Source organism: Cricetulus griseus, chromosome 2 (assembly GCF_003668045.3).
Source record: "Cricetulus griseus strain 17A/GY chromosome 2, alternate assembly CriGri-PICRH-1.0, whole genome shotgun sequence".
NCBI classification, from domain to species: Eukaryota; Metazoa; Chordata; class Mammalia; order Rodentia; family Cricetidae; genus Cricetulus; species Cricetulus griseus.
In genome coordinates this window covers 382,355,505-382,381,340 of record NC_048595.1, presented here as the reverse complement: position 1 = coordinate 382,381,340, position 25,836 = coordinate 382,355,505, and the positions used below count along the sequence as shown (strand labels likewise).

General features: G+C 53.6%; 1 protein-coding gene across 2 annotated transcripts in view; it reads left to right on the top strand.

The window, feature by feature from the left end:
- The window catches only part of Wnt7b (Wnt family member 7B), a 45,072-nt gene extending 23,504 nt beyond the window's left edge, over positions 1 to 21,568 (top strand). The window contains exons 3-4 of one of the 2 annotated variants that reach the window (XM_027396180.2): positions 12,791 to 13,062; positions 19,022 to 21,568. In XM_027396180.2, coding sequence (XP_027251981.1) covers positions 12,791 to 13,062; positions 19,022 to 19,501 — 752 coding nt within the window. In that variant the 3' untranslated portion in view covers positions 19,502 to 21,568. The remainder of the gene's footprint in view (positions 1 to 12,790; positions 13,063 to 19,021) is intronic. The other variant, XM_027396181.2, reaches the window with a different exon arrangement.
- Positions 21,569 to 25,836: the final 4,268 nt, after the last annotated feature.

Sequence of the window (25,836 nt, the reverse complement as noted above, 5' to 3'; positions counted from 1 at the left end):
GCCAGCATGGGCTGGGGGTGGTGCAGGGGAAAACTCCCGCGGGCCCCTTTGTGGTGAGCAGCCTGTGGGTGGCACCTAGTGCAGCCAGGAGCATGGCACCGCCCCCTCCCTGGGGCTTCTGCCACCCAAGTGCAGATCACTCCCTCCAGATGCCTGCTGGGGGCTGATGGGGAGGGCAGTAGTGGGCAGAGGTACCCGCCTTGTGTGGCTTCCCACCCACTTCCCCAGGTGCCCTGTGGGGCATCTGCGGGCACCCAACCCACAGGGAAGAAGCTGATGTTGTAAGGTCATCAGCTGTCACTCAGCCTGTCCAGGGTGTAGACCCAGAGTCTCTCACCTCACGTGGCAATCAGGGCAAGCCTCAGAGGAGTGGGGGGCTTGAACTTTGGGAACCCATGACACAGGGAGAGAGACATGTACAGACCTGAGCCTTCCCTAGAATCCCAGTGACTCTCCACGCTGTCCTCTTAGGAGCAATGCTGGCCCACTGCTGTCCCCTTACCCCACCTTTTGAAGAACATCATAGCTAGTCCTTGGAAAGTGGCCTTGGGCCCACCAGCAGCCAGGAGGGGCACAGCTTTGCCCACAGAAAGGAGGCCACCAAGGCAGGGTGGAGAGGGCTGCTCTATGTACCCCTTCTGCTCCTTGCTCCCTTGGGGACTAGGCTAATGTGGCTGTTGCTCAACAGTTTGCACAGACACACTGTCTGTGTCCCCTGCTCTTGAGGGGACTGTTCCTCTTCTCCTAGGGAGAACCTGGCCCTTCGTCTTGCCTTCAAGAACATCTGAGTCCTCAGCAGACTCTCTCATACCCCAGCCCACCTCTGTCCACTTCCACATAGCTTCTTGTCCAGGTCATTAGTGGCCTGTGTTGCTGACTATTCCCATTCCTTGGCTTCCACCTTGACTTATCAACTTGGGTTCTCTTCCATCTCTAGCTGTTCCCTGCCTTGACCTAGATAAGGAGTGTCGATCCCTAGGCACACATGGATGACTCTCTTCACAGTACCCTGCCAGTTCAATGTCACCTGGTGTACCGAGTCTTGCTGACCCACAGATACTTTGGCTCTTCTGTGTGGCGTTGGGCTCCTCAAATGTGCTGTTCCCAGCTCCCCATCCATTTGACCACCTGGTGTCTATCATTTCCACTCTCCACCCCTCTACCCTTTCATCCCTGCCGGACCTCTTCTCTAGCCCTCCCCTGGAAGCTGTGCATGTCCCCTGGCCTCCACAGCCTCAGTTACTGGGCCACCCAGAAGCCACCCTGTGTCCTTTCCTTTCTTCTCTGTGGGTATACAGCTAGCCTAGTATGCCAAAGGGTCTGGGGTCGATTCCCCAGCACCTCTTAGATCAGAGTGCTGCAGTAGTGCCCTGTCACTCCCACCTTTGCCAGCTCCTGGCCCACCTAATCTGTATGAGACTTTCAAATTCATTGCCAGCAAAAAAAAAAAAAAAACCAGCAATGTTTAATCTTTGCAGTAGCTCTCTACTGCCCTGAGCTAAGGTTAACTTCCTAACTCAGAGCCCCTCACCTTGCTTTTCTCCCACCAGAGCCCCAGCCACATTTGGCGTTTCTGTCTGCCCAAGTAAGCCAGACCCCTTCCTGTCTCATTTTTCAGCCCAAGAGGCCTCTCCTTCTGCTATATATCTTTATAGCTCATCTCCCTCCCTCCTGGGGGGCTTTTCCACACCCTCAAGCTGGGTCAGCCTGTGCCTGTCCCTAGCCCTTCCTGCCCTGGGATGGGCAGGCTTTCTGGAGTCCAGCCTGGGTCTTGCTGCCCTGCCTTAGCCTCCTATAGCTTCCTGCTGCACTCAAGCAGGGCAGCTCTGGCCATAGGCCGAGCTGATGGAGCAGGAGCCAGAACCGCAGGGGCTTTGCCTTTATGAGAAGGCTCCTTCTCTATTCTCAGTGGCTGAGAGTCAGGAGCAGCAAGCAGGCAGTACTGTGAGCTAGCCACTTTGAGAGGCTTGCTGGGTGCCTGGACACGCCCGGAAGCTCGGCTGGGAGCTGGCAGGCAGCCGGGGCGCTCTCGTGGGAGCAACCTCTCAAGCAGGGCCAATTAATGATTGTCCCTGAGAGGAGCAATGGTCTGGATGGTGGGACAGCCCCCTTTAGGCCTTGCCTGCGACCTTGGGCTGGTCCTAAAACTTAAATGTTGAAGGGAAACCCCATTAAGATAGCAAAGCCTCTCTGCAAAGTTGTACTCCTTCTCCAACACCTTTGCAGTTACCTCCATGGACGGGACACTCAGTACTCCCATGATGACTACTGCACTAGCCTTGTCTAGCACACTGAGAGTGCTAGTGGCTTTGTTCTTTTGAGAAGGTCAAGACAGTCTTTAGATTCCCCACTACTGACATGGTATTCCATGCTTGGCACCCTCTGCTCTCTAACCTGTCCAGGACTGTTCCCACAATCCAGGGAGAGTGATAGCTCAGGGCTCTTCCAACTAGTCTCTTCCATTGACTGAGAATGAACTTGGGGGGTGATGCATTTTAAGTACAGCCCGGCTCTGCCCTGAGATGGAGGAAGAGACAGAGGTAAGGCATGGGAGTATATGTGTTGGGTTATCTGTGTACTACCAGGGAAGCCTGCTAGAAATTTGGGTTCCCTTGCAAGTGTGGGAGCTGCTAACAGTCGCCATAACCACGTCAGGACTTTCAACAAAATATAGCCTAAGGAAGGAGATTGGGAGAACAGAATGTGCCAAGGCCCTGAGGCCAGGAAGCAGAAAGAGCATTTTTTGAAGGGCAGGTGCTTTGTGGGGCGAGCTGGGGAGCAGTGTGGGAGAGTTGAGGCTGAAGGGTGCAGAAAGACAGATGGAATGCTATGAGCCCCCTAAGAGCCCAGAGCATCCAGAAGATTCTGAGCATTTGAGAGCCCCAGTTCCTCCTGAGCCCAGCGACCCTGATCCACTAACCTGGCCTGGACTGTGCTTTGCAGAGTCCCTGGCTCCGGCATGCAGTGCTCTGCCTATCATGTGCTGGTCTCAGACATGACCAGGCATAAGGGCCGCCCCTAATCTAAGCCCACGTGAGCAGACCAAGGCTGACTCCTGCTGGCTTTAAGGGTGAGCTTTGTTATGGGACAATGTCCCTATAGCCAGACCCACCAGTGATAAAACAGGAGGGCAGCTGAAGCCCTCCTTGGGGAGGGAGTAGATTTACCCATTTTAGGTCATCTGAGAATGGAGGGCTCTTGGGGAGGGAGAGTGGCTCCTCAGCACGTCATTGCAAGCAGGCCCCTGTGGGGTGGGGAGGGTTGTCCCCAGAAGGACACTGACTTCCCTGACCTCCTGATGGGCTATAGGCCTCTGTTGGCAGGTGTGCTTCCACTGAGTGCACAGTAGTGTAAGACAACAGGGCTCAGACCCCAGAAATAAGCAGCCCCTTTATCCTACAGTATATTAGAATGATACTGTTTGGAAATATTGGCTAAATGAAAGATCACCCACATTGACATCCCACATTATTTATATTTTTCTTAATGTGATCATTGGGAAACCTCAGAAGATACCCATGGCTTGCTTGAGATTTTTGTTTGGTGACACTGTTCTCAGAAGGGATGGAAGTGACCTGGCTCACATGGCCAGGACAATTTGAACTTAGATTTGATGTGCTTTTCCCATGGCATTACAGGTCAATTCAATGTGAGGGACAGTGTTGCCATTATCAGCCCTAGCACTGGAAACCTGCCTAGGGCGTCCCCAGTGAACTGGGCATGGGTGGTATGCAGGAGGAGGCAGGACTAGAGGACCTTAGCCTTGAGGTTTTCAGACACTTGGCCTGAGAATCTCATATTACTGTCCCATTGAGCCAACACCAGGGCCAGCCAAAGCAGCAGAACATTCATTTCTTATGCTCAGGAGCCTGGTTGCCAGGACCCTAGGGACAGTCGGGAGCTTGAAAGTCAGTTGCTGGCTTGAGATGTAACGGGGCCTCAGACTACTGCCTGGACTCCATCCCTCCTTGGAAGGCAGCTCACAGATGGGAGGGCTTCTCACAGAAGACCACTGTCACTGTCACTGAGATCTATAGCCTTATGCAGCTGGCTGTGGTGACCCGAACCATCCTTCAACCCCTTAGAGGCCACCTGGGACTTGTCCAGGACTGGAATTTTCACCTTGTTGGCAGGCCCTGTTGGGAATATAGTCAGGCAGGCCTGGGAGGGGACATCTTTCCTGGGCCAGTGGACTAGCTCACCCAGGTGACCTTGAGTACAGACTCATGTCCTTGGGGCCTCTGTTTTCTCTCCTGTGTCAGGAGAGGCTGAGGCCCAAACCCCACTTCTCTTCAAAGCAATGGGTGATTTTGTCAGCAGCCCTGAGGGAGGGAGAAATAGAGGGTGACTAGCACTGTCCCAAGGCTGCATGGGTGAGAGACCAGAAGCTCTACAGGACCCAAAAGAGACACAGACCCCTGGACTCTAACTTTATGTTCCCTTGTCGTATAGCCAGGTCCTATCCTCAGCCCAGTGCCCCCAATTGGGGCACTATCTACAGGGCTGCACAGCAGCATGTGCGGGCCACCCTGGGTCGGAACAAAAGCCTGGGGCGCAGGCAGGCCTGCATGTTTGGACCTGGCAGGCCTTTCCCTGCTGCTGTTTATGACAACGGCAGTGAGGAGCTTAGAGTGGAGACACTGACTCAGCCAAGCTGGGTGGGGCCGGGTGGGGTGGGAGCCAGAGGGGACAGAGGGACAGAGAGATAGAGGAGGACAGATAGGCACATGGAAACACACCATACACACACACACACACACACACACACACACACACACACACACACAAACACACACACTCTCTCTCTCTCTCTCTCTCTCTCTCTCTCTCTCACACACACACACACACACACACCATATGGGTCTATACAAATACATATACATCTATGTATATGCTCATAGATGTATACATGTATGAACACACATTCAGAGACCTGCACACAGGTATACACCTGCACACACGTGTGCATACACACAAACATAATATACATCTCTGTGAATATATGCACACGTGTACATGTTCACATGTATACATACATGCATCCATACATATATTCATACTCCTCACTCATACGTGGGATACATAGCACCTATGCAGGCCCAGGGTCAGACCCTCTCTGACAGGGGGCAGGGGTGGTATCTTTATTACATGCAGTATGTCACCATCACCTCCATGGTACTCAGGCCCTGGCACATGTAATGCCTCTCCAACTGTCTCCATCAGAGGCCTCTTCAAGGGGTGTTACTGGGGAAGAAGTAGGCAGGGATGGAAGGCAGCCTGCTTAACCTGCACCAGGCAGAGCCTGGAGATCCCTGTGGGGTCAGAGGTATCTGTGTATTGGACCATGGACCACGTTACTGTCTCTGTCTCTACCCTGTGCCCTGCTGTACACACCCTGGCCTGAGGCTCTAAGTGCTAGGGTGCAGGTCTGAGACCCACTTAGGCAGGGTTTACATCTAGACCCTGGTGACTAAGTCTATGCCAGGGCTGAGGAGCGGGCATGGGCAGCCATAAGGGACATAGAGGCGCTGCCTCTAGCTCCTAAGTTTTCCCATTCCCAACTCCTGTGCCTGGTAGCCACTTGGGGCCCTGTCCAGACAAAGCCCCCCTTAAATGTTGGCACTATACCCTTGACCAGCGGAGCTACCCACAGGTCCAGGGACGTCCATATTTCTGTGGGTCCCAATTTCTTGATGTGTAGATGGATCCTCTTGGAGACAGTATACTCCCTGCTCTATTCTAGACTTAGGAGGATACTGGGGACCTGGTAGGCTGGGTGAGGGGAGGGATCTTGGGTGGAAGATCACCAGCCATATCTCACTGCCCAGGCCCACCATCTTATATTCCTGCCCACCGCAGGAATATTTTAAAGGGAACCCATTGTACCCAGGAACACTGAGGCCTAAGAGTGAAGGGTCTGGCCAGGGTCACATAGCACAGACCCAGTGCTCCCTGGGGCTGGTTTTGGTGGTGGGGGCTAGGCACAGGTTTGTCTTCTTGAGGCTAAGCCTGTGTGTCAGTTTTTTCTCTTCCTTTCCTGTCCTCAGACCCCTTAAATTACCCACAGCTAAGGATTCCTTTGATTCCCCTAGGCTTGATCTCTCCTCCAACACTACATATGAGGCCTTCAGGAATCTTGTATTCCCCTCCCCTATTTTCCTGCTGATACAATATATTGAATCACCCATAGGCACCCCTGCACCTGCCTCTCCGTGCTGTCTCCAAACCCCTACAGTTTGCCAGAGGGTTCCCTTCAGCTTAGATCAGAGCCACACCTCCAAGCATGTCCTGTCTTCTTAGAGGAAAACCCTATACTTGCCTGATTCTCTCTCCAGAGCAAATGGTGTGGGGCCCCTGCTTTCTTGGGATAAACTCCTCCGGACTTCTGCACCGAGGGTCCACCTGCCTGAGACAGTGTTCCCTGTGCCTTTGCTTGCCTTTCTTTTCTACCATTTAGGACTTACCTTCAGCATCATTTCCTGTCTGGCTCTCCTAGTCCGTCCACTGCCTTCCAGCTGAAACCCTCCTGCACACTCTGATTGCAGCCCTCTGCCTCAGCAGCTAGGAGCCTTGCCTAACCTGTCTGCCCTGGGTCAGCATTCCCTGCCACTAAGCTGTCCTGTGCTGGGCTTGGCTTTCTGAAAAGCTTTGCCAGATTTGGGGGGAGGGAAGTATAGACATCTCTGCAGGGCTCTGGATGGTCTGGCCAGGAGCAGGGCTATAGAGGTATAGAGCACACAGACTGTTAGATAGTATATGATGGAGAGAGTGAGATGTTGGGTTGACATGGGTTTATGGGGTCCCAATGTGAAGCAGGAGGCAGAGGGTGCAGGTTTTCCAGTCTGGGACTTAGACCTCAGGGGCATTGAGAACTCATGTTTCCCAGGTCAGACTCCAGCTCAGTGACTCATCTGCTGTATGCCCTCAGGCTAGTCACTGGCTTCTTCTTTGCTCTGTGTCTTACTGGACAGCTGAGGACCTAGCTGAGGTTGATGGAGTCCCATGAGGACTTGGACTAAGTAGGTGTGTGGAACCCTTCAGAACATCAAATGCTACACCTCTGTGACAGGCTGCAGCCATACAGCTCTGTGTGTGGCACTGCAGGTCTGGAGTCTCTGCAGTGCCCCCACCACTACCGGTCTCAGACATTTTCTTAGCCCCAGAAGAAAGTCTGTGCCTTGAGTCACTATTCCCCAGCCCACTTCCTCTCTGTGGATTGGCTAACTGTAGACATTCCTGCACATGGGCTCCTTGTGTCTGGCTTCATTCATTTCATATGTTTTCAAGGCCTGAGATTTACACTAGCATCGTTTCTCTTTGAAGGCTAAATAATAGTCTGTTATATAGATATACCTTCTTTTCTTGTGTGTGTGTGTGTGTGTGTGTGTGTGTGTGTGTGTGTGTGTGTGTGTGTGTGTGTGTGTAGTGCTAAGGAAGGCCAGAGGTGTCTGATAGACTGGTGCTGGAATTACAGGCAGTTATACTGCCCAACTAGGAACTGAACTTGGGTCCTTTGCAAGAGAGTAAGGGCTCTTAACCACTGAGCCATCTCTCTAGCCCCAGTATACTGCATTTTCTTCTCCCATCATTGATGCATGCTTGAGCTGTTTCTACTCTGAGCCACTGTGAACATTTGTGTGTGGGATTCTGTGGGTGTGACTTCGTTTCTTAGCACATGCCTTGTTGTGTGGTTGCTGCATCAGGTAGCTCTATGGTTACATTTCCAAGGACCTGCCAGACATCCACGGTGGCTTCCCCTTTCACATCCACAGTGGCAGTGTCCAGGGCTCCGAGGCTTCAGGCCCTCACCAGTGTGTGATATTAGTGGTCTTTGATTTCAGCCATCCTGGTGGATATGAGTTGCATCTCACTGTGATTTAGATTTTCTAAGGACATTGGGCACTGAGAGTCTTTTCATGTGTTTATTGGCCGTTTTCATACTCTTTTTGAGAAATGTATCTTCAGAGTCTTTACACACACACTCTCCCCTCTGCTGCTGGTAATTTTTTTTTTCAATCTTGGGAATGAAACCTGGGGCCTACTGCATGCTAGGCAAGCGCTTGGGCCATCCCCAAATCCCCTCCTTTGCCCATTTTTAATTGGTTGGTTGCTTTTTTATTAGTAACCTGAAGACAATGTTTTTTGTTCTTGTTTTTGTTTTTTTTTAAGAGGGAGCAAGGTTGGTAGGAGAAGGACAGCCTGTCTTCGGGACTATGTATGGCCATAGGAATACAGGAAGGCCCTTTTTCTGGGTCAGCATCACCCAAGTAGCCCATTTTAGGATCTTGACTTCTGGAGGACTCTAGTCCCTGGGTAACTCCAGACCTTTGACCTCTGACCTCTGACTTCAGTGACTGGCCTGTAAGTCCTGGCTCTGCCATATCCTGAGCTGCTGTATGTTGGGCAGTATGCTATCCTTCTCTAGGCCTCCCTTGGTCTTCTTGGTTAAGGTATGTAACTGGAAAGTCTTCAAGATCGTTCTCAGAACTGAGATCCTGGTCTCCAACCCCTCTTCTGAGAGACAGCCAAGGGCTTTTATAGTCTGGCCTCCCCTGTGTAATTCATGGGGTCATTGTGAGCTCAATTCTGTTTTTTATAGTGTTCTGAAAGTAGTGTGTGGCCCATGTAGATGCCAGGGAGTGGCAGGTAGCTTGACTGATAGGTCTGAGGTAGGCTTAGCCCCAGCTCTGCCCTGAGGCAGGGGGCCCTGGCCTGCCTCTGCTTTGGGCAGCAGGCCCGTTGTCTCTGCCTAGCGATGTTCTCTGGGGGTCGGTATGAGAGGACAGTAGGCAGTTGAGACTCAGCTCCAGTCTGACACTGTAGTGATGTAGCAGGCAGGGGCCATATCTCTTGTCCTATGAGCCCAGCTTGTGCCAGCTGGATGGGGAGCCCATCTGCTCAGTGAGGACTAGAGTTTGAATAACCTAAGGAGAGCACTGAACTAGGCAGTCTCCCTGTGGCTGGGCCAGCCTCTGCTCTACAGCTGTGGTCCACCCACATGGTAGTAGTCTCAGAATCTGCTGTCTTCATAAGTCTGGGTTTACTTAGGATGAAGATGCTGGAGACTGCTGGGCAGTGCTGAAAGTACTGGCCCTGGAGGAGGGTGTTCCCACCCAGCCTCACTGAACCCTAAGAAGCACCCGGCTATCCTATGGTTCCTCTATTGGCCTCAACCTTCTTCTCCCTCATAGTGATGGGGGTAGTGTCGCTGATTCTGTTTGCCCCCAGAGCTGGCTCCAGGCAGAGATGAACATTCTAGTCCCACAAGGCAACAGGCTTCTAGAAGGGTTGTGGTTTGCCTACCCCTTCCATCCCCCAGTGTTCCTCTGCCTTCCCTAGTCCAAATCTCTCTGCATGCCCCTCACTGCTTTCCCCTTTATTAGCCAGGGCGCCTCAGCTGATGGCGCTTGCTTTGATGTATCCAAACACTGTGGACAGGGGGCCCTGAGGACCATCAAGACTCAGAAATCCATCCAGGAACCTACTTACCCATCTCTGGTATTTTCCAGGGAGACTAGGGGCTCCAGTGCTTAAGAGTGAAGACCTGTGTAGAATTAGTTTTGGATCCCAAAGGACTCCTAGGTCTTCGTGAGCCAAGTCTCCTCTCAGGACAGCTGGTAACTGCACAGAAGATCGTTCATGCTGTCACCATTCACTCCATCCTTCTCCCTGCCAAACCTATCACCTGAAACAGCTGGAGCCCAGGCAGCAGCCACTGTCTAGAGCAAATAGTTTACCACTAGGAGGCTCAGTTTTCCTATCTGAGAAATGTGTCCATCTAAAATGACCCATTCTTGGGGTTGTTGGAAGGATAAGATAAAATGAAGTGCCCAGATCCACCCATGTCTGAGGATTTGGAAGAGGGCATTGGTTGTAGAATGTGTGAGAAAACTGGCCCCATTGTTGCCCAGAGGGTCCCTGCATCCAGGAAACACTCTAGGACAGTAAGAATCTCAGCTGCATCCAGAGCCTGTGACATGGGGACACTGAGAGTCACTGAAGGCAGAGTTGCCACTGCCTGTCAGGCAGGAGGCAGGTAGCTGGGTGTTTCTTTCTTCACAAATAGTTCCTCTGCATTGAGCTGACTACACTTACCCTCAGATGGGCCACCATTCACCCTAGCCATGTTGGGCTGCGACTCGTGGGGGATAGTATGCTATCAGGCCTTGGAGACTTTGGGGACTAGGCCAGGATACTGGAATCCATCTCAGATATCTTGGGAGACATCAGTGGTTGTTGAACTAAGTCCTTGAGCCCAGGCTGTCTGCATGGTCGGGATCTTCTGAGTCAGTTTTCCCTGTTCTCTCCTGGAGGAAGCAGGCTAGGCCCTGGGCAGCCCCAGCCAAGGCCTTAAGAGGGATGGGGAAGCCTAGAGTCACTCCTCCCTCTCTACTCATCACCTGGGCATGTCACAGCCTGGGGCAAGTTACCAAGCCCACTGAGCCAGCATCCAGGGCTCATTCAAGACTCAAAAGTGAACACACTACAGCATGCTAGTTGCAGGGACCCTTGGCCCACAGCAGCCCCTCAGCCTTGCTTGAGCTCACATGGGTTGTTCTTCTCTACAAACTACCACTGGCCTCTTGTTCCCCCTCTCCCTGTCTCCATGGCAACAGACGAAGGGCTTGGCTCATTAAAACCAAATAAAAGCGGCCCTAGCAGGAGTGGCAGCCTGATGAGTAACTGCTGAGTAACTGAGTCAGAGCAAGTGTGGGCATAAGCAGGTGAGAGCTGGGGCCTGAAGCGGGACCCATGCAGGACGCCTTGGGTCGTCCTGAAACACACCTGCAATCCAGGGCACCTGCCTGCTTGCCTGAGGCTTCAAGATAGGTTTCCTGGTTGTAATGGAAGAGGTTGAACATCTCCAGTGACTGCCTTGGCCTGGGGTCAGGTGGTGGATGACACCCACCTCTGTCTGCCCCAATTGCAAAATTGCACAATGGTTTGAATTTCTAGACCCCAGCATTGGATACTTGAAACCTGTGCACACTAAGAAGGCAGCTCAGCCTCCACAGAGCCCTCATCCTGGGGTCAGGAGCTATCTAGTCCCCCTACACCTGAGAACCACCTGTGCTGGTCACCTCCATCATTCTCAACAGTTGGTCAGCTGACTTTGCCAGGCCTTATCAGAGGGAAAAGAGAACCTGGCAGCTTCCCTTAGGGTCTTGGTGACCCACTTTAGACCCAGGGACACAGATTCCTACACTTTTCCAGTTTCTGCTCCTGGGACTCCTGGCCAGCCTCCACCAGTACAGGGATGGGATAGCTCTGGGGCCTCTGAGAACAATACTAGCCACACAGGACTGTGCAGAGTCCAATGGGCTTAGGGGTTATCTCTCACCTCTTTTATCTCCAGTCATAATTGGAGCCCAGAGCCCACAGCCCCTGGGACTGTGTTCTGGCAAGAGAGGTGATAGGGGCAGTGTGAGTGCAGCCAAGTAGCGTAGCAGGGCAAAGTGGAGATTGCTGTAGGCCTGAGACAGTGGCCTCCACTCTATCCTTACCTTGAGGGAAGAGGGTCCCCCAGTGAGCTCCTCCTGGCAAGGAAGATGTCCTCATGTACACCCCAGCCAGTTGGTGGGTAGGTAGGTAGACTTAGGCCAGGTGTAGAGTTGGCTCTTGATGTGGTTTATTGACCTGACTTGACTCAGAGCCATTATTCTGTAGTGGTGGGTCACAGCAGACACAGCCTCTGGGAGCAGGGCCTGCAGCCTAGTACCAGGGACAGGCTGGGACAGGCAAGTGCTGGCATGGGGCCTTGCTAAGGCTGGGTCTTGGGTTTTCCACCACCCTAGCCATAATTGACCACTGGCCCTGCTGTCCATAGATGAGATGGTAGGGGCCATCCCTCACTAGAGCTTGCCCTAGGTTCCCAGGGTGCCCTTCATAAGCCTGCTGTGTACCCACACACCACCATGAGCTGGAGTCCTGAAGGAAATAGAGAGTATATGAACAGAGAGGGACATAAGAAAAAAATGAATCCAAGATGGAAGGCTTGGATGGCCCAGCCTGGGACTGTGGTAGACAAAGAAGAAAACAAGGCAGGTGTTTGCCCATTTGAGGAGCCTTTGGACCTGTAAGGATCCAGGGATCTCTGTAGGGCTAACCTGGTGGAAAGGACCCCCGTCTGAGCAGTGAGGACTTCATCCTGAGAAGGCTGCCTGGAGGAGGAGGAATTAGAGCCAGGGGAAGGGAATCTTACCCCCCAAAGACCAGTAAATCTAGAGGAGGTGTGAGCCACACCCAGAAGACTTGAGTCATCATCCCTGACAAGATGGGGAGAGGGCCAAGGAAGCCAAGCAGGTGTTAGCAGGGGTGGGGTGGGAGGGTGCCCTGCCTAGACTACACTTAGTGATGAATAGCTGCTGCCCAGAGGTTGGAAGGAGAGGGAGATCTGAGAGGCCACTGCTTGAAACGGACTGAAGATGAGCAGAGAGAGGGAGGTAGGCTCTGGGCTCTGTGGGGTTCTGACTCCAGTACAGAGACTATGAACTAACTTCCTCATGGCCCAGAATAGCACTTTCTGCCCAGAACACAAATGGTCTGTTCCTTGGGAACAGGGAGACAGAAAACGACAGTGGTATGTGTTGGTGGGTCACTGCAGACACAAATGCCACTCAAACGTCCTTATTACCCCCTTTCAGGGTGGGGTTCATCAGCCCCAGTTTAGTGAGTTGCAAGTTCAGAGAAGGCAGGTACGGAACCTACAGTAGGTGGACTATATCCCCTGTGACCACCAGGCTCAGAACTTGAAGGCCTCATCACCCATATGTATTGTCTCTCTCCACAGGGAGTCGTGAGGCTGCCTTCACATACGCCATCACCGCGGCAGGCGTGGCACATGCTGTCACTGCTGCCTGCAGCCAGGGTAACCTGAGCAACTGTGGCTGTGACCGTGAGAAGCAAGGCTACTACAACCAGGCTGAAGGCTGGAAGTGGGGAGGCTGCTCGGCTGATGTGCGCTATGGCATTGACTTTTCCCGACGATTTGTGGATGCTCGTGAGATCAAAAAGAACGCCAGGCGCCTCATGAACCTCCACAACAATGAGGCAGGCAGAAAGGTAGCATGCTGGTGTGTCGGGCATGGCAGGCACAGGGGGCATGACACCTGCCATGGAAGTACTACCAGATGCTCTTGGTGTCACTTCTGTGTCTCTCTGCAGCTCCAGGCAGTCTCCTTGCCCCATCTACAGACATCTAGGGTTTGATCATGTGGAACCATTTCTATAAAACATGAGCTGGGCCTGGCTAGGGACCGGCAGGTGGACCAAGGCCTCAGGCCATAACAGCGGGAATGCCTGGGTCTAGAGGCCAATCAACTAACCAAACAAACAAACAAAAAACCCAAGTACCCAAAAACAAATAAAGAAAAACCAGACAGCTGAGGACAGAGGAAGGAGCATGATTACTGTCTCAAGATTGGTGGGTACAGTCAGTCAAGGACTCTTGTGGAATAGTCAGGTTTGCATAGGGGCCAGATAGCGTGAGGGTGAGAATGGAAGACAATCAGGTCAGGACACACTAGGGAAGAAGTCAGAGTGAGCCCAGCCGCCACAGGGAGATGAGGGCCCCAGATACTGTGCTAGGAGGAGCGGCTGCCACGGCGGCAAGATGGCCCGAGATAGGGCAGCCAGCCGAGCAGAACATGGACTGGATCTGGCTTCTCGACTCTAGGGGCTGCACCCATGCCTGCAGGGCCTGGGGGCTTCTTGGGCCTGGGATGAACTGGCCTTTCCATGCAAAGAAGAATTGACGAGCTCCAGCTCAGGGAATATGGCCGAGACCAGTGTCTCATTCATTCATACTCAAGACTCTGCCCTTTTTCTGTGCCAGACAGTAGAGAGCAATCCAACTGACTAGGGGGTCTGGGATCACCTAAGGGTATAAAGGACCTAGGAGTCCAGGGGAAGGCACAGGAGCTTCCTGGAGGAGGTGACATAGGAGTGGGGTCTTGAAGGACATTCAGGGAGGTGGTGGTGGTGGTGGTGTGGCAAGAAGGGTGATTGCTGCAAGCAGTTCCAGCCAATGGGAGTAGAATGAGTGGATGAGTCAGACCCAAGGAAGCAGGAGCTAGCATAGAACAAGATGAGGGTTGACTTTGATGTGGAGTGTCCCTCAGAGGGGGCTGTTAGATTATGGTGACAAACACTGAGGAAAGAGTGGCCCTGTGGCCTCCAATGCATTCACAGAGAGGCAAACATTTCCAGACAAAGGCTGGTTCATAGCATATAATTAACACCACCACCACCCCTGCCCCGCCCCGCCCCACCCTGCCAGGGAGGCTGAAGAGAGGGGCCTCTAACATGGAGAATAGGCAAGGCTGGACCCTCATAGGAGCCCACCAGTCTCTTCAATGGCTTGTTTTCTAGCAGATTTCTTTCTCTTGAAAGGAAGATTTCACTCCTTCTCAAGGACAGTGAGCCCCAGGGCAGGCTGCTGCAGAGCTGGCCAAGTAGCCCCTCAGGCCTGAGTTCTGGTCCCTGTTCATGGGGACAAATATTCCAGGCAAAGGGCCATCCAAGGACCAGCTAGCATTATCTCCAGTTTAGGTCTGAGAAGGATCTGGTAAGGGAGTCTAAGGGGTTAAGGCAGGAATGGCTGCTGGAGACACAGGAAGATGAAGGCTAGTGGTGGGTCTAGGGGCCAAATGAAGGATAAGAGTGAGTCCTGGCAGCTGTTGGCTGGGGAATGAGGGCAAATGAACAGCCCAGACACCGTACTAGGGGTTTGAAGGAAAGTGGTGCTATGAACCAAGATGAGAACAGGCCATGGGAGAGCAGGATAGGTGGAGGCTAGTTAGAAACAGGGAGGTCATGGGGCAATGTTGTAAAGGGACAGTGGTACCCAGGTATGGCAGCACATCACTGAGGCTGATATGGATTGTGAGTTTTAGACAATAAGACCCTGTCTCAAAAAGAGAAAGAGCCAGAGAAAGCATAAAGGTATATGTCTTTAATCCCAGCACTCAAGAGGCAGAAACAGGCAGATCTCTGGGAGTTTGAGGCCAGCCTGGCCTACATGGTAAGTTCTAGGCCAGTTAGGCCTACATAGTAAGATACTGCCTCCCCCACCCACTAAAAGAAATAGTGATTAAAGGCTGTGGTCCTTATACCGGCTTTATCCTCAGCTGTGTGGGAATTGGCCCTATCTCTCTGCTGAGCCTTAGTCTCCCCATGGGCACAATGGATGCTGGATACTTTGCCAGATTCCTCTGCTGCCTCTCTAGTAGCCTCACCCCCTGAAGCTGTGAGCACACTTTGGCCTGAACCCCTGAAAGTGAGCTGGTGGCCACATGTGAGCCTTTTCTTCCAAGCAGCTCCGTGCTAGCACTAGCTGTGGTGGGAAGGGGCACTGAGGGCCTGAGCTTGTCACGTTGCTCCAGTGTGGGGTCTGAACCAACCTAGGGCATCAGACAGATGTCTCAGAGCACCTCAGACTCACAGTGTAAACAGGACAGACATGTGTTCTTCCACTGTTCTGGCACTGAAAGCTGGCAGCAAGGTGTGATGGGCCATGCTCTCTCCAAAGGCTCTGGGAGGTAGAGTATGGTAGTGGAGTGGGGTCCTGTCACCTTGACCAGTTTCTAGAGGTCCCAGCATTTGTTGGCTTTGTGTCTGTGTTGCTCTACCTCTGCTTCTGACTGTGTGGCCTCTACTGGGCTCCTGTCTCATCTGTCTCATAGGAGGACACTTACTACTTTATGGGCCACCCTATTCCAGATGGACACGGTTCCATTTTACCTTCATCTTGTCCCTGTAAGGTTCCTTCTGAGATTTCCTGTGGTATGTTATGAGCAGCAGCCTCCAAACATCTCACTCCCCATTCTCCTCAGGCTGCAGGAACTCAGACATGGATCCTGGATGAGCTGGGGTGATATGGGCTGAGCTCAGAGCCCAGTTCATTGTAGCCACCAACTCTGCCCTGCTTCTCTTTCCCAGACACTTCATGGTCTGTGCTGGTCATTAGAGAGAGGTGCCCCCTGGTGTCTGGGCAGAAAGAGACTGTTCCCAAAGACTACTCAGATGTGAGGAAGCCAGGTCAATAGTTTTGTCCCTTTGTAGTCCCCACCATAGTGTAAAGCAAGGACAATAGGCAGATGGAGTGGATTCCTGAGAAGGTGATATCTATGGTTTCTTACCCTATTCAGGTATGGTGATATCAGGCCAGGGCTATGGGAAGGTAAGGTGCTGTGCTCAGGACAGCACTGGGGTCCTTCCATTGATGCCCACCCAGGCTGGAAGCCGTTGTGGAAGCTGGGGGATAGCACGCTATCAGCTGGCCACAGACCATGTCCTGACCAAGGGTCCTTGACAGTGGTTCTGGGTAGGCTTATTATCCCATGTATAGATCTGGGAGGGAAGCCCACACCAAACCCAGAGTGTGACTGCTGCTCTTAGGCCAGCAAGACCCACAGCCATTCCTGGGCCCAGAGTCAGAAAGGACAGCAGGCAAAGCCATGTCCCTGCAGTTCCCAGATCCCCGGAGAGGCCAAGCCACCCACAGGAAATGAGGGAACAAGAGCTCCACTGACAACCTGTCTCTTAAAACCTCAGCTACCCCTGGGCTGAATGTGAGACACCATCTCCATCCACCCAGGCCTGCCCTGCTGGGGTAGAGGGTTGCCAGAGTTCCCTGGGCTATCCAAACTTCTCCTAAAGGACTTTGGCTTCAGCCTGATGACTCCCCCCTACCTGGTCAAAAGGGTGCTACTCTGAGGCCCTGGATCCTCCATTAGTGCAGTTGGCACCCCACTCCCATGTGTTGGCGGGAACCAGGCTTGCAGAGCAGTCAGCCTCAGGCAGGAGACCCCTTCTGCAACCTCCCTGTGTCTCCTGAGTGCCTGGGCTGGCCTCAGTGCCCCAAGCTCCTGGCTGTCCCTGGCGCCACAGCTGCTGTCGCTCTGATGGCGAGGGCTCTGAAGAAGGAAACGGCACATTCTTGAATCCTGTGATCACTTCCCGGCGAGGCTCCAGCTCAGGGGACCCAGCCAAGCGAGGATTCGGCCCCTCACTCTGCAAACACCTGCCCAATCAACTTCATCTGCCCTTGTCACCAGCATGGCTGTGTAGAATCTGATGTCCTCAGGCAGGCACGGGTAGAGGAGAGCAGCAAGCTACAGATCCCCAAGGAGTCTCAGGAGCTATGGCCTGGGAAAGGGATATCCAGCAGGCCACAGCGACACTGGTAGCTGACTGCTGGCCTGCATGGCCCCAACCTGGACCATGACTCGTCTCAGCCATTGGAAGAGAGTTGTCAGCCAGAGTGACCTGCTACTCCTGCTTGGGACCTGAGAGGGCCAGTCTAGCTAGCTGGTGGGCAGGTGGCCAGGGCAGAGGACTTACTAGGTTTGAAGAAGACTAGTAGAAGAGGGCAGAGCCAAACAAAACAGGAGAGTCACCAGGATGGACAAGGGATGGGAGATGTAAGGAACAGGTCCCAAGTATGCGTGAAACTACTCTGGTCTGACTCTCAGGCCTTTCTGGCCCACACTGTTCCCCTTTCCCTCTACATGAAACCTGAGCCAGTCCTACCTGTCTCCCCCTTCCTCCTGATCAGCTTCCCTGGTCTCACTGCAGGCCATCAGTCACTTAGCTGAAGAACAATCATGGGGATAACCGCCCAGGGTTCATCCGGCAATGAGAGGCATAGAACCCCATGCTGCCCTGAATTCTCGAGGCACTGTTGTATCTTTTGGTAGGCCCTCTTGGAATGCTCCTCCAAATCCCTGCCTATCTCACGAGCTCCTACCACCATAAGCATCACCTTCTCCAGGAAGCCCCACAGCTACCCCTTGGTAACTGCACACACTGGCTGGCTTTGCACAGATGTGTGTGAATGAGAATGGCCCCATAGGTTCATATGTTTGAATAATTGGTCCCCAGTTGGTGGAACTGTTTGGGTAGGGTTGGAAAGTGTGGCTTTATTGGAGGAGATGTGTCACTAGGAGGCAGGCTTTGAGGTTTCAAAAGACTCCCATCATTCCCAGTGTTGACTGTGTCTCGTGGTTATGGATTAAGATGTGAGCCCTGCAAAGTTGTGAGTTCCCATAGGCCCTGGGAGTCATGAGTATTTCCTCCAGTATATCATACTGGACCATGCGTCCCAGAGGTCCCCGTGAGGTCCAGGGAAGGTGCTGAGGTGAAGGCAGTCTGTGGGATTCTTGCTTTCACTCATTGTTTTCATCCATCCATCCATCCATCCACACACTCATTTGCGGAGGTTCCTTGTCTGGGGCAGAGCTGGGTCTGACAACAGGTGCCCTTGACAGTGAGTTCTTCCCTGGGGGTGGGGCTATGGGCCAAATGCTGGAAGGCCCAGGCTGTGGAGGTGAGGCCAGTGAAGCAGGGACAGCTGACAAATGGCCCCTCTGCAGCCACAGGGCTGCAGCTAACTGTAATTCCCCATCTTTTATCAGGCCGGCTGGCAGGGCCCTTTCGATCTGGGTAAATGAGTACCTGGGGTCAGGGCTGGCTCTGGGAACTGGCCTTTCCAGGCGAGAGGGAGGCCCAAGGAAAACACAGGGTTGCACCCATCCTGGGCCCTCATGCATCCGGGAGAAAGAACAACAACCGGCTAGGCCTGGCTGTTGGCTTCCCAGAGGATGGCACGACTGGGCCTCGCTGACCCATGCCCTCACCCTCCCAGTTCCCTCCATCACTGGCACGCCAGGCTGTCATTAAGCAGCTGGCTGCTAAGCCCTGACTGCATGCCAGGCCCTGCACCAGGCATAAGGCAGTGGCAGGGAGATGGAGACACGGAGGGCCTGTGCTTATTAATCACCTGCTGTTGCTGGGCCTCTCCCGGCAGAGTCCCTACCTGCTTTCCTGCAAGTGGCCCTGGTCCCATTTCCTCATTAGGGCTGGATTTAACCAAATAACTCTGATCAACCACACTCTACTGAGTGTGCACATGGGAACCCAGTTTTAGCAGCTTAAATGAATAAGTTCATGGAGGAGACACAGGGAGCTCTGGAGTGCACCCAGCCTCTTCAATTCCCTGCCTCTGCTCTGTTGCTTGTAGGTTCTGGAGGACCGCATGAAGCTTGAATGTAAGTGTCACGGTGTGTCGGGCTCGTGTACCACCAAGACCTGCTGGACCACGCTGCCCAAGTTCCGTGAGGTGGGCCACCTGCTCAAGGAGAAATACAACGCAGCCGTGCAGGTGGAGGTGGTACGCGCCAGCCGTCTGCGCCAGCCCACCTTCCTGCGCATCAAGCAGCTGCGCAGCTACCAGAAGCCCATGGAGACGGACCTGGTGTACATTGAGAAGTCGCCCAACTACTGCGAGGAGGACGCAGCCACGGGCAGCGTGGGCACGCAGGGCCGCCTGTGCAACCGCACCTCTCCAGGCGCCGACGGCTGCGACACCATGTGCTGCGGCCGCGGCTACAACACGCACCAGTACACCAAGGTGTGGCAGTGCAACTGCAAATTCCACTGGTGTTGCTTCGTCAAGTGCAACACATGCAGCGAGCGCACCGAGGTCTTCACCTGCAAGTGAGGCTGCTGTGCAGGCGCACACGGCGCCTGCCCACCCTGTGGCCCTCGCCATTTTGCACATCCTTTTCTTCCGGAGCTGCCAGCTGTGGCCGCAGGAGGGTAGAGTTGGGGATGGGGAGCTCGGGGTACTCCAGTCTCCTTCCTCCCTGCACTGTCCCCTCCAGAGGCACAGCAGTGCCCTGACATGCCCAGCATCCAAGGCCAACACCACGGTTTGCTACCCAATGGAGACAAATTCCTTTACTTCTCTTCGGGAAATTGAACCTCAAAGTGACCGCGAGACTCTGAGGGTCACCTCCCTGTCTGGTGGCTGGACACAGAAAAGCCACACCCACCAGTCACACTCAAAACTGTTTCCTGGCCTGTGTCCCGCAGCCCAGGGCAGTGTGGATGGATGTTGACAAAATTATTTATGTTTTCTTAGCATCAGATGAGGACTCAGTACTAACGACCGGGTAGCCAGACCTAACTCTCTTCGAGGTTGCCCCACCGCCATCTCATTCATTCAGTTCTCCTGGCCCCTCCCTCAAGGGTCCTCTGTTCCTTGTCCAGGGCCTAGGGGTATCAGGGTTGGCAAAGAGGCTGGCTGGTGTGTGTGGGGGGCTCCTCAGCAGCACCCTAGGAGGGGCTTGATGGGTCTGCAGGCCTGAGATGGCCTTAGAGGACAGCCCATCTTGCATTCCATTTGGAAACTGTCATATAAATGGCACGTGGCTTGTGTCAGGCTCCAGGCATGCCTCTTCCTAGCCCTTCACCCTCCCAGCCCTCTGCAGCCTCCACTCCCAGTTTACAAATCCCTCTATTCTGGAGCCAACCTGATCCCCAAGACTGCCCCACAGGTTCAGGAGAGGTCGGGGACAGTTGACCCACATGACAGATAGACATAGAGCAATCTGAGTATTTCTTGGAGACCCCATGGCTCTGTGAACTATGCCCCAGCAGCCCAAACTCTGTAAGTAGCCAAGGTGATGGGAGACTGAACCTTCTTCCAGTGCTTGGGGTTCGTCCTTCCATTCTAAACCTGATGCCAGAGAGCTGGCATCCAGAATTTAGTGCTCTATCTGCCAGGCCCCCCTGCCTACTGTCCACAGACATCTGCTTGAGGGTCCTCACATTATGAGGATATGGGACCCTCAAGCAGGGGTCTGTGGGAGGCTTGATAGCCTCTTTCCTCAGGATTTTCCAGATGGGGACATAAGAGCTCAGACCTGGGCCTATCCCTCCCTCTCCTTTACAGCGCATGGCAGAGGTAAGGAATTGCCAGGTCTGATAGCACAACTGCCCACAGCCTTCCCTACATGAGGGTATTGTCATAGCAGAAGTCCACCGGAATGTGGCTACCAAGCCAGGTGGCCTAGACGTTGACCTGGGGAAAGTGACCCCTATTTGCCCTTGCCTTGCATCCAGCTGTGTGTCCCTATCATATCAGGATGTTCCAAGCCTCTGGGCCGCTGGAGATGTCCCACCCTGATCCCGGCCCCATCTCCTCACCCTAAGTCCTGGGATGCCCAAGTCCATAGCCCAGTGTCCCCTTTGAGGAGCCTGGTTAACTTATATTGTTATATAGCGTCCCCCGTCTGTCATGTCTCTTAAGTTATTGTGACCTACACTGGGTACCGGAGGGGATGGGGGATGGCCTTGTCTGCTGTCCCCCAAGCCAGGCTCCTCCTTCTGCTTGAAACAGACCCTCGGGGGCCCCTGATGCCACCGAGGCAATTCGCACTGTCCCTGGGCTGCCAGGCACCTGCGCCTGCATTCAGTCAGCCGCAGACCTTGCCTAGGGGAGAGAGGTGGTTAGTGGACCCAGGCAGGGTACTGGCTGTCCCAATGTTGTGTGCTGGGGTGGAGGTGGCCGGGCACCACATGTCCTTGAAGTGCCCTACTTCTGATGGGCTGTGTTGCTGCCTCCTCTGGAGGGAAGCACTTGGCCCCAATAAAAGCTGGAATCAGAAAATTGACTGTGTATGGAGTCTCCGTGAAATGCCTCTGCAGCTCTTGTCCTGAGGGTGGGGACACACACTGCCCACCAAGGCTGACCCCTTCAGTCTTGCCCATTTCCTTCACCTCCTCTGTTGGCTAAGAGGCCTGCTTCCTTCCATTCTGTACTTGAGGATCTTGGCTAGGCTCAGCTGGGCCCATCGGGTTTGCTTGCCTCTAGCAGCCAGCAACAATCCCTGGATATATGCTTATACATAGACCTTGAATTTTTTCTAAAAGGGTTCAGGCTGCAAGGACACAAGGCCTAATGGTCTGATGTACAGGAATTAACCACAGGGCTGGGGCCAATATGCCCTCAGCTGGAGAGGGCAGGTAGAAGGCCCTGTCTCTACCTCCATTCCCTTCTGACTTCAGATTCCTAGGCCTGAGGACCTGGGGTCTCCCAGCTGTTTGTGGTAAACTTCTAGGGGCCTCATGTTTTCACAGGGCCTGAGCCTCGAGTCCCTAGGGGTTTGCAGTCCTAACTGATTGCCTGGCCACAGCCTGTGGTGACCATGCACTGCCTATGGTGAATGGCATTCCCAGGGTCAGAAGGCATGTGGTGGGGCTGGTTTGGCCACTGCCCGGTGTCCTGGGAAGCCTGGCATTGGGTGGAACTGCTGATCCAACAGCCAGCCATGTGTCCTATGAGGCACCCACAGAACATACATTAGATCCAAGTCTCCTGGAGGAGGCTCCAACTGTGCTTTTCAAAAGGGAGTATACTGTAGGACCCTACATCTGATCCTTGTCCTTTCCGGATGCATGGAAAGCCTTGGGATGACCCTTCCTGAGGCATAGCCTCTCTGTAGCAGGGAGAGAGCAAGAGGTGGCTCAAGGCTGGGGCTTGATGATCTGTAGGCTGAAACATGCCTGGGGCCCAGGCCAGGGCTGGGCAGGCTGGCAGGAAGCCCTGGGTCCCCATGAGGCAGTCATCAAATCCCCAGTGGCGGCTGCAACAGAGCGCAGGGTCCGGCTACTCCCACAGGGCCAGGAATGAGGAAGGAGCCCTGAGAATGCCCTGGCCCCGGGTGCCCAGACTGTACTTATTTCTTGGCTGCGATTCAATCCCAACCCGGCCTCCCAGGGCCAGGGCACGCATCCTTGGGGGCCCTGCCTGAGGCGTGGAGTCCGCACTGCCCGGTCTGGCTCCAGGCTCTACCTTGAGGCACTGTGAGAACATTCACCTGGGCCAGCCCAGGTGTCCCCGGTAGGTTTTTTTTTGTTTTGTTTTGTTTTGTTTTTTGTCATCCTTCAAGTGACACCCCTTCCCCTTGGTTATAGTCAGCCCTGTACCTTGCTAGTCAGCCCTGTACCTTGCTGGGTACTACCCACACCAGGGACCTTTCTTTTAGCATGCGTAGCACGTCCCTTCCTAGAATGGCCTGCCTTCTGTGCCCCAAGAACACAGAGGCTCCCAAGCAACAAGAATCAACATAGAGTCCAGAAAGGACTTGGGGACACTGTCACTGGGGAGCCTGGAGTTGGAGTAAAAGCCAGCCCACTGACCCCATCACCTCTGCTCCTTCACACCTATAGTCCTGCCCTAGCTAGGCTGAGTTCTGACCTCCTAGGGCTCCAGCCATGTGCCCCACCCCCACTCCAGGTAGTACCCACAGTTTCAGGGCAGGAGGAGCCCCGGGAAGAAGTGCTCACAGATAGTGGAGGCAGCCTTCAGGGAGGGGGAAGCACCTAACAGATCTTCCCTACTCAGATATCAGAAGACAAATGGTCCATAGTACAAACCCCCGGCTCCCTTTCTCTGAGGACACCCTGACCATGTGCATGGGGGTCCAGCAGGCTCAGGGCTACCTACATGCTTCCTTTTCCATACTGTGTTCCAGTGGGACATTCTTTCTCCTATCTCCTATCTCACACCCATAGCCTTCTTCTCAGGTCGCCTGAGTGAGCTTACCTCCTTGTCTTCACTCTTGCCCCATAGGTGGGTAAGGGGTACCATGACCCACACACACACACACACACACACACACACACACACACACACACACACACACACACACACACACACACACACACACACACACACACACACACACACACACACACACACACACACACACACACACAAACACACACACCTGCCCTGCAGGCTGATTCCTCATAAGCCAATGAGTCCATTGAATATGGAACAAACACTACCCGTGTTAGGCCTTTCTTAGAGAGTCTACTGCTACCCACAACTTCACGACACCCCTTCCCATGCAGGTTCTCACTCACAAATGGTGAACCAAGACCCAGGAATTATAAGGAAACATCTAGGTGAGAGCCAGAGCCAAGATTTAAAGCCAGTTCTTCTGGGGTCTTCTTTCTCCCCAATTCCTATTCTACCCAGGGAAATGCAAGCTCAAGGACTTTGTCTAAGACCACACAGTGGGAAAGGGATGGCTGAGGCAGATCTCAGAGTAGAAATACTAAGAATGTCATCTCTAAGAACAGAGCAGGAAAGACCAGGTTAAGAAACAGCAGGCAAGATTCTGGGTTAGATCTCTCTGAACTGGAGAGAGTGGCTGTGGGTCACCTTCTCTGATGAAGGGAGGAAGAAGAGGTGTTGTAGGTAGATGGGTGGAGCTGGGCTCTGGGGCCTGGAGTGGCAAGGAGGCAGTGGGTAAGGGAGTAACAAAGAAGTGAATGAAATGTGTCTCGGCTGTTCTAACAAGAAGTCAGGAGTCCCTCTCTGAGCAGAGTGGCAGACCCTGACTCAGGTTCCTGAGTTGCTACCATAGAACCAGGACATAGAGCTGACACCAGTGGCGGCCTCCAAACCCACACCTCTGTCATTTCTCCTTCATTAGGTCCTGAGGGCCACTCAACTGTGTATCCCATGATAGAACTTGAGTCCTGGGTCCCAAGGAGCCATAAACTTGATGCTGCAGCTAAGGGTCAGGAGGAGCCTAGAGGCAGGTTGTCTGAAGAAAGCACTGGTGAGGGGCCAATTTGGAGGTCGTTCTATCTCACCTCCGGACACAAGGAATCTGTGTTAGGAAAGCTGCCCGGGGTCCTCTTTTGTTGGCCCATTGCCTTTGTGAGCCCTACTGGAGGCTACAGGTAGGAGATTGAGAGCTCTCTCACTCCACCTACAGGCAGTGGTTCAATAGCAGGGCAGCAGGGCTGGCTCATCTCCAGGGGCCAGAAACAGATGTCCTTCCTAGACAGCTGGTCCCTCCTGGGTGAGCAGCCTGTTCACTTAAGGCCCAAGGGGGACCCAAGGACCCTGATTTTTTTTTGATGAGTCCTTTCATAGCTGAACCCCTGGAAACCCTTAGCATAAGCTGTCTGAGGCTCAGCCCCCAGCTCCCTGCAGAAGCTACTTTTAGATAGATGCTCTGCTGGCTCCACCCCGGGTACCACAAAGCAGGCTAGGAACCTTGCCCATGGCCCTTCCCTGGTTTCTGGATCATGAGCTCCAGACTTTTCTGTGAAGCATGGGACATGCTCTCTCAAGTCTTTCATCTTTTCATTGACAAAGGCTTTGGTGCCTGGAGATTGGTGGACCACTGTGAGGGCTCAGAGCTGAGTCTGAGATGGGCATCTTCCCTCAGAGAGTGTCAGGCTAGGGGAAGGGAGGCAGAGTGTCCCTGTGGTCCCTGAGAGTGGGGAGCCTCCCATAGCAGCAGGAGAGCCTGGGAAGTCTGGGGCTGTGGAAGCTCTACATGGCCTCTTGAGACTGATATCAGAAGCAAAGGTGGAAAGAGGAGGGATGGGGGAGGGAAGAAAGTGGACATAAGGAGCTGAGGTGAACTGAGAGTCAGTGGGGTGGGGAATGGAGGTTGGAGAGTTAGAGAGCTCCTTTGAGCTTGTGAAGTTCCAGAAAGTTCCATAAGTATAGAAGGGAACCTAGCTTTTTGAGCCGCACTGTAGGCTAAGATTTGCCAGAAAGGCTTGCCCCATCTCTTGGCAGCTTACAATTTCGTGACTCTCTGGGCAGGAGCTTACTTTCCATTGCCCTATAACCTCAGGCTGTCCACAGGCTGCCATCATGAAAAAGAGCAGTGCCTGCCTCTAAGAGCCACCAGACTTGGAGGGTAAGGGCCTGGAACTGTGGGCCAGACTGGGGTCTACTGAGGGTTTTAGAAGGTCCCAAGGACCTCAAAGATGTTCTATAAGTAGCCTTCATGTTGTTCCTTGGGCCTCAATTTCCCTGCCCAAGGGGGTCTTTGGCAGCCCTGGGCATCTCATTAATCCCCAGGACTATCTGAACCCAGTGCACCACTGAGCAGCCTGCCCAAGCTAGTCCTATCTGCCCCCTTACATTATCAAGGCTGCTGTCAAAGGCTGTGGGCTGCTATCAACCAGGCTGAAAGATACGATGGTACTTGCCAGCCTATCAATGGCCGTGAC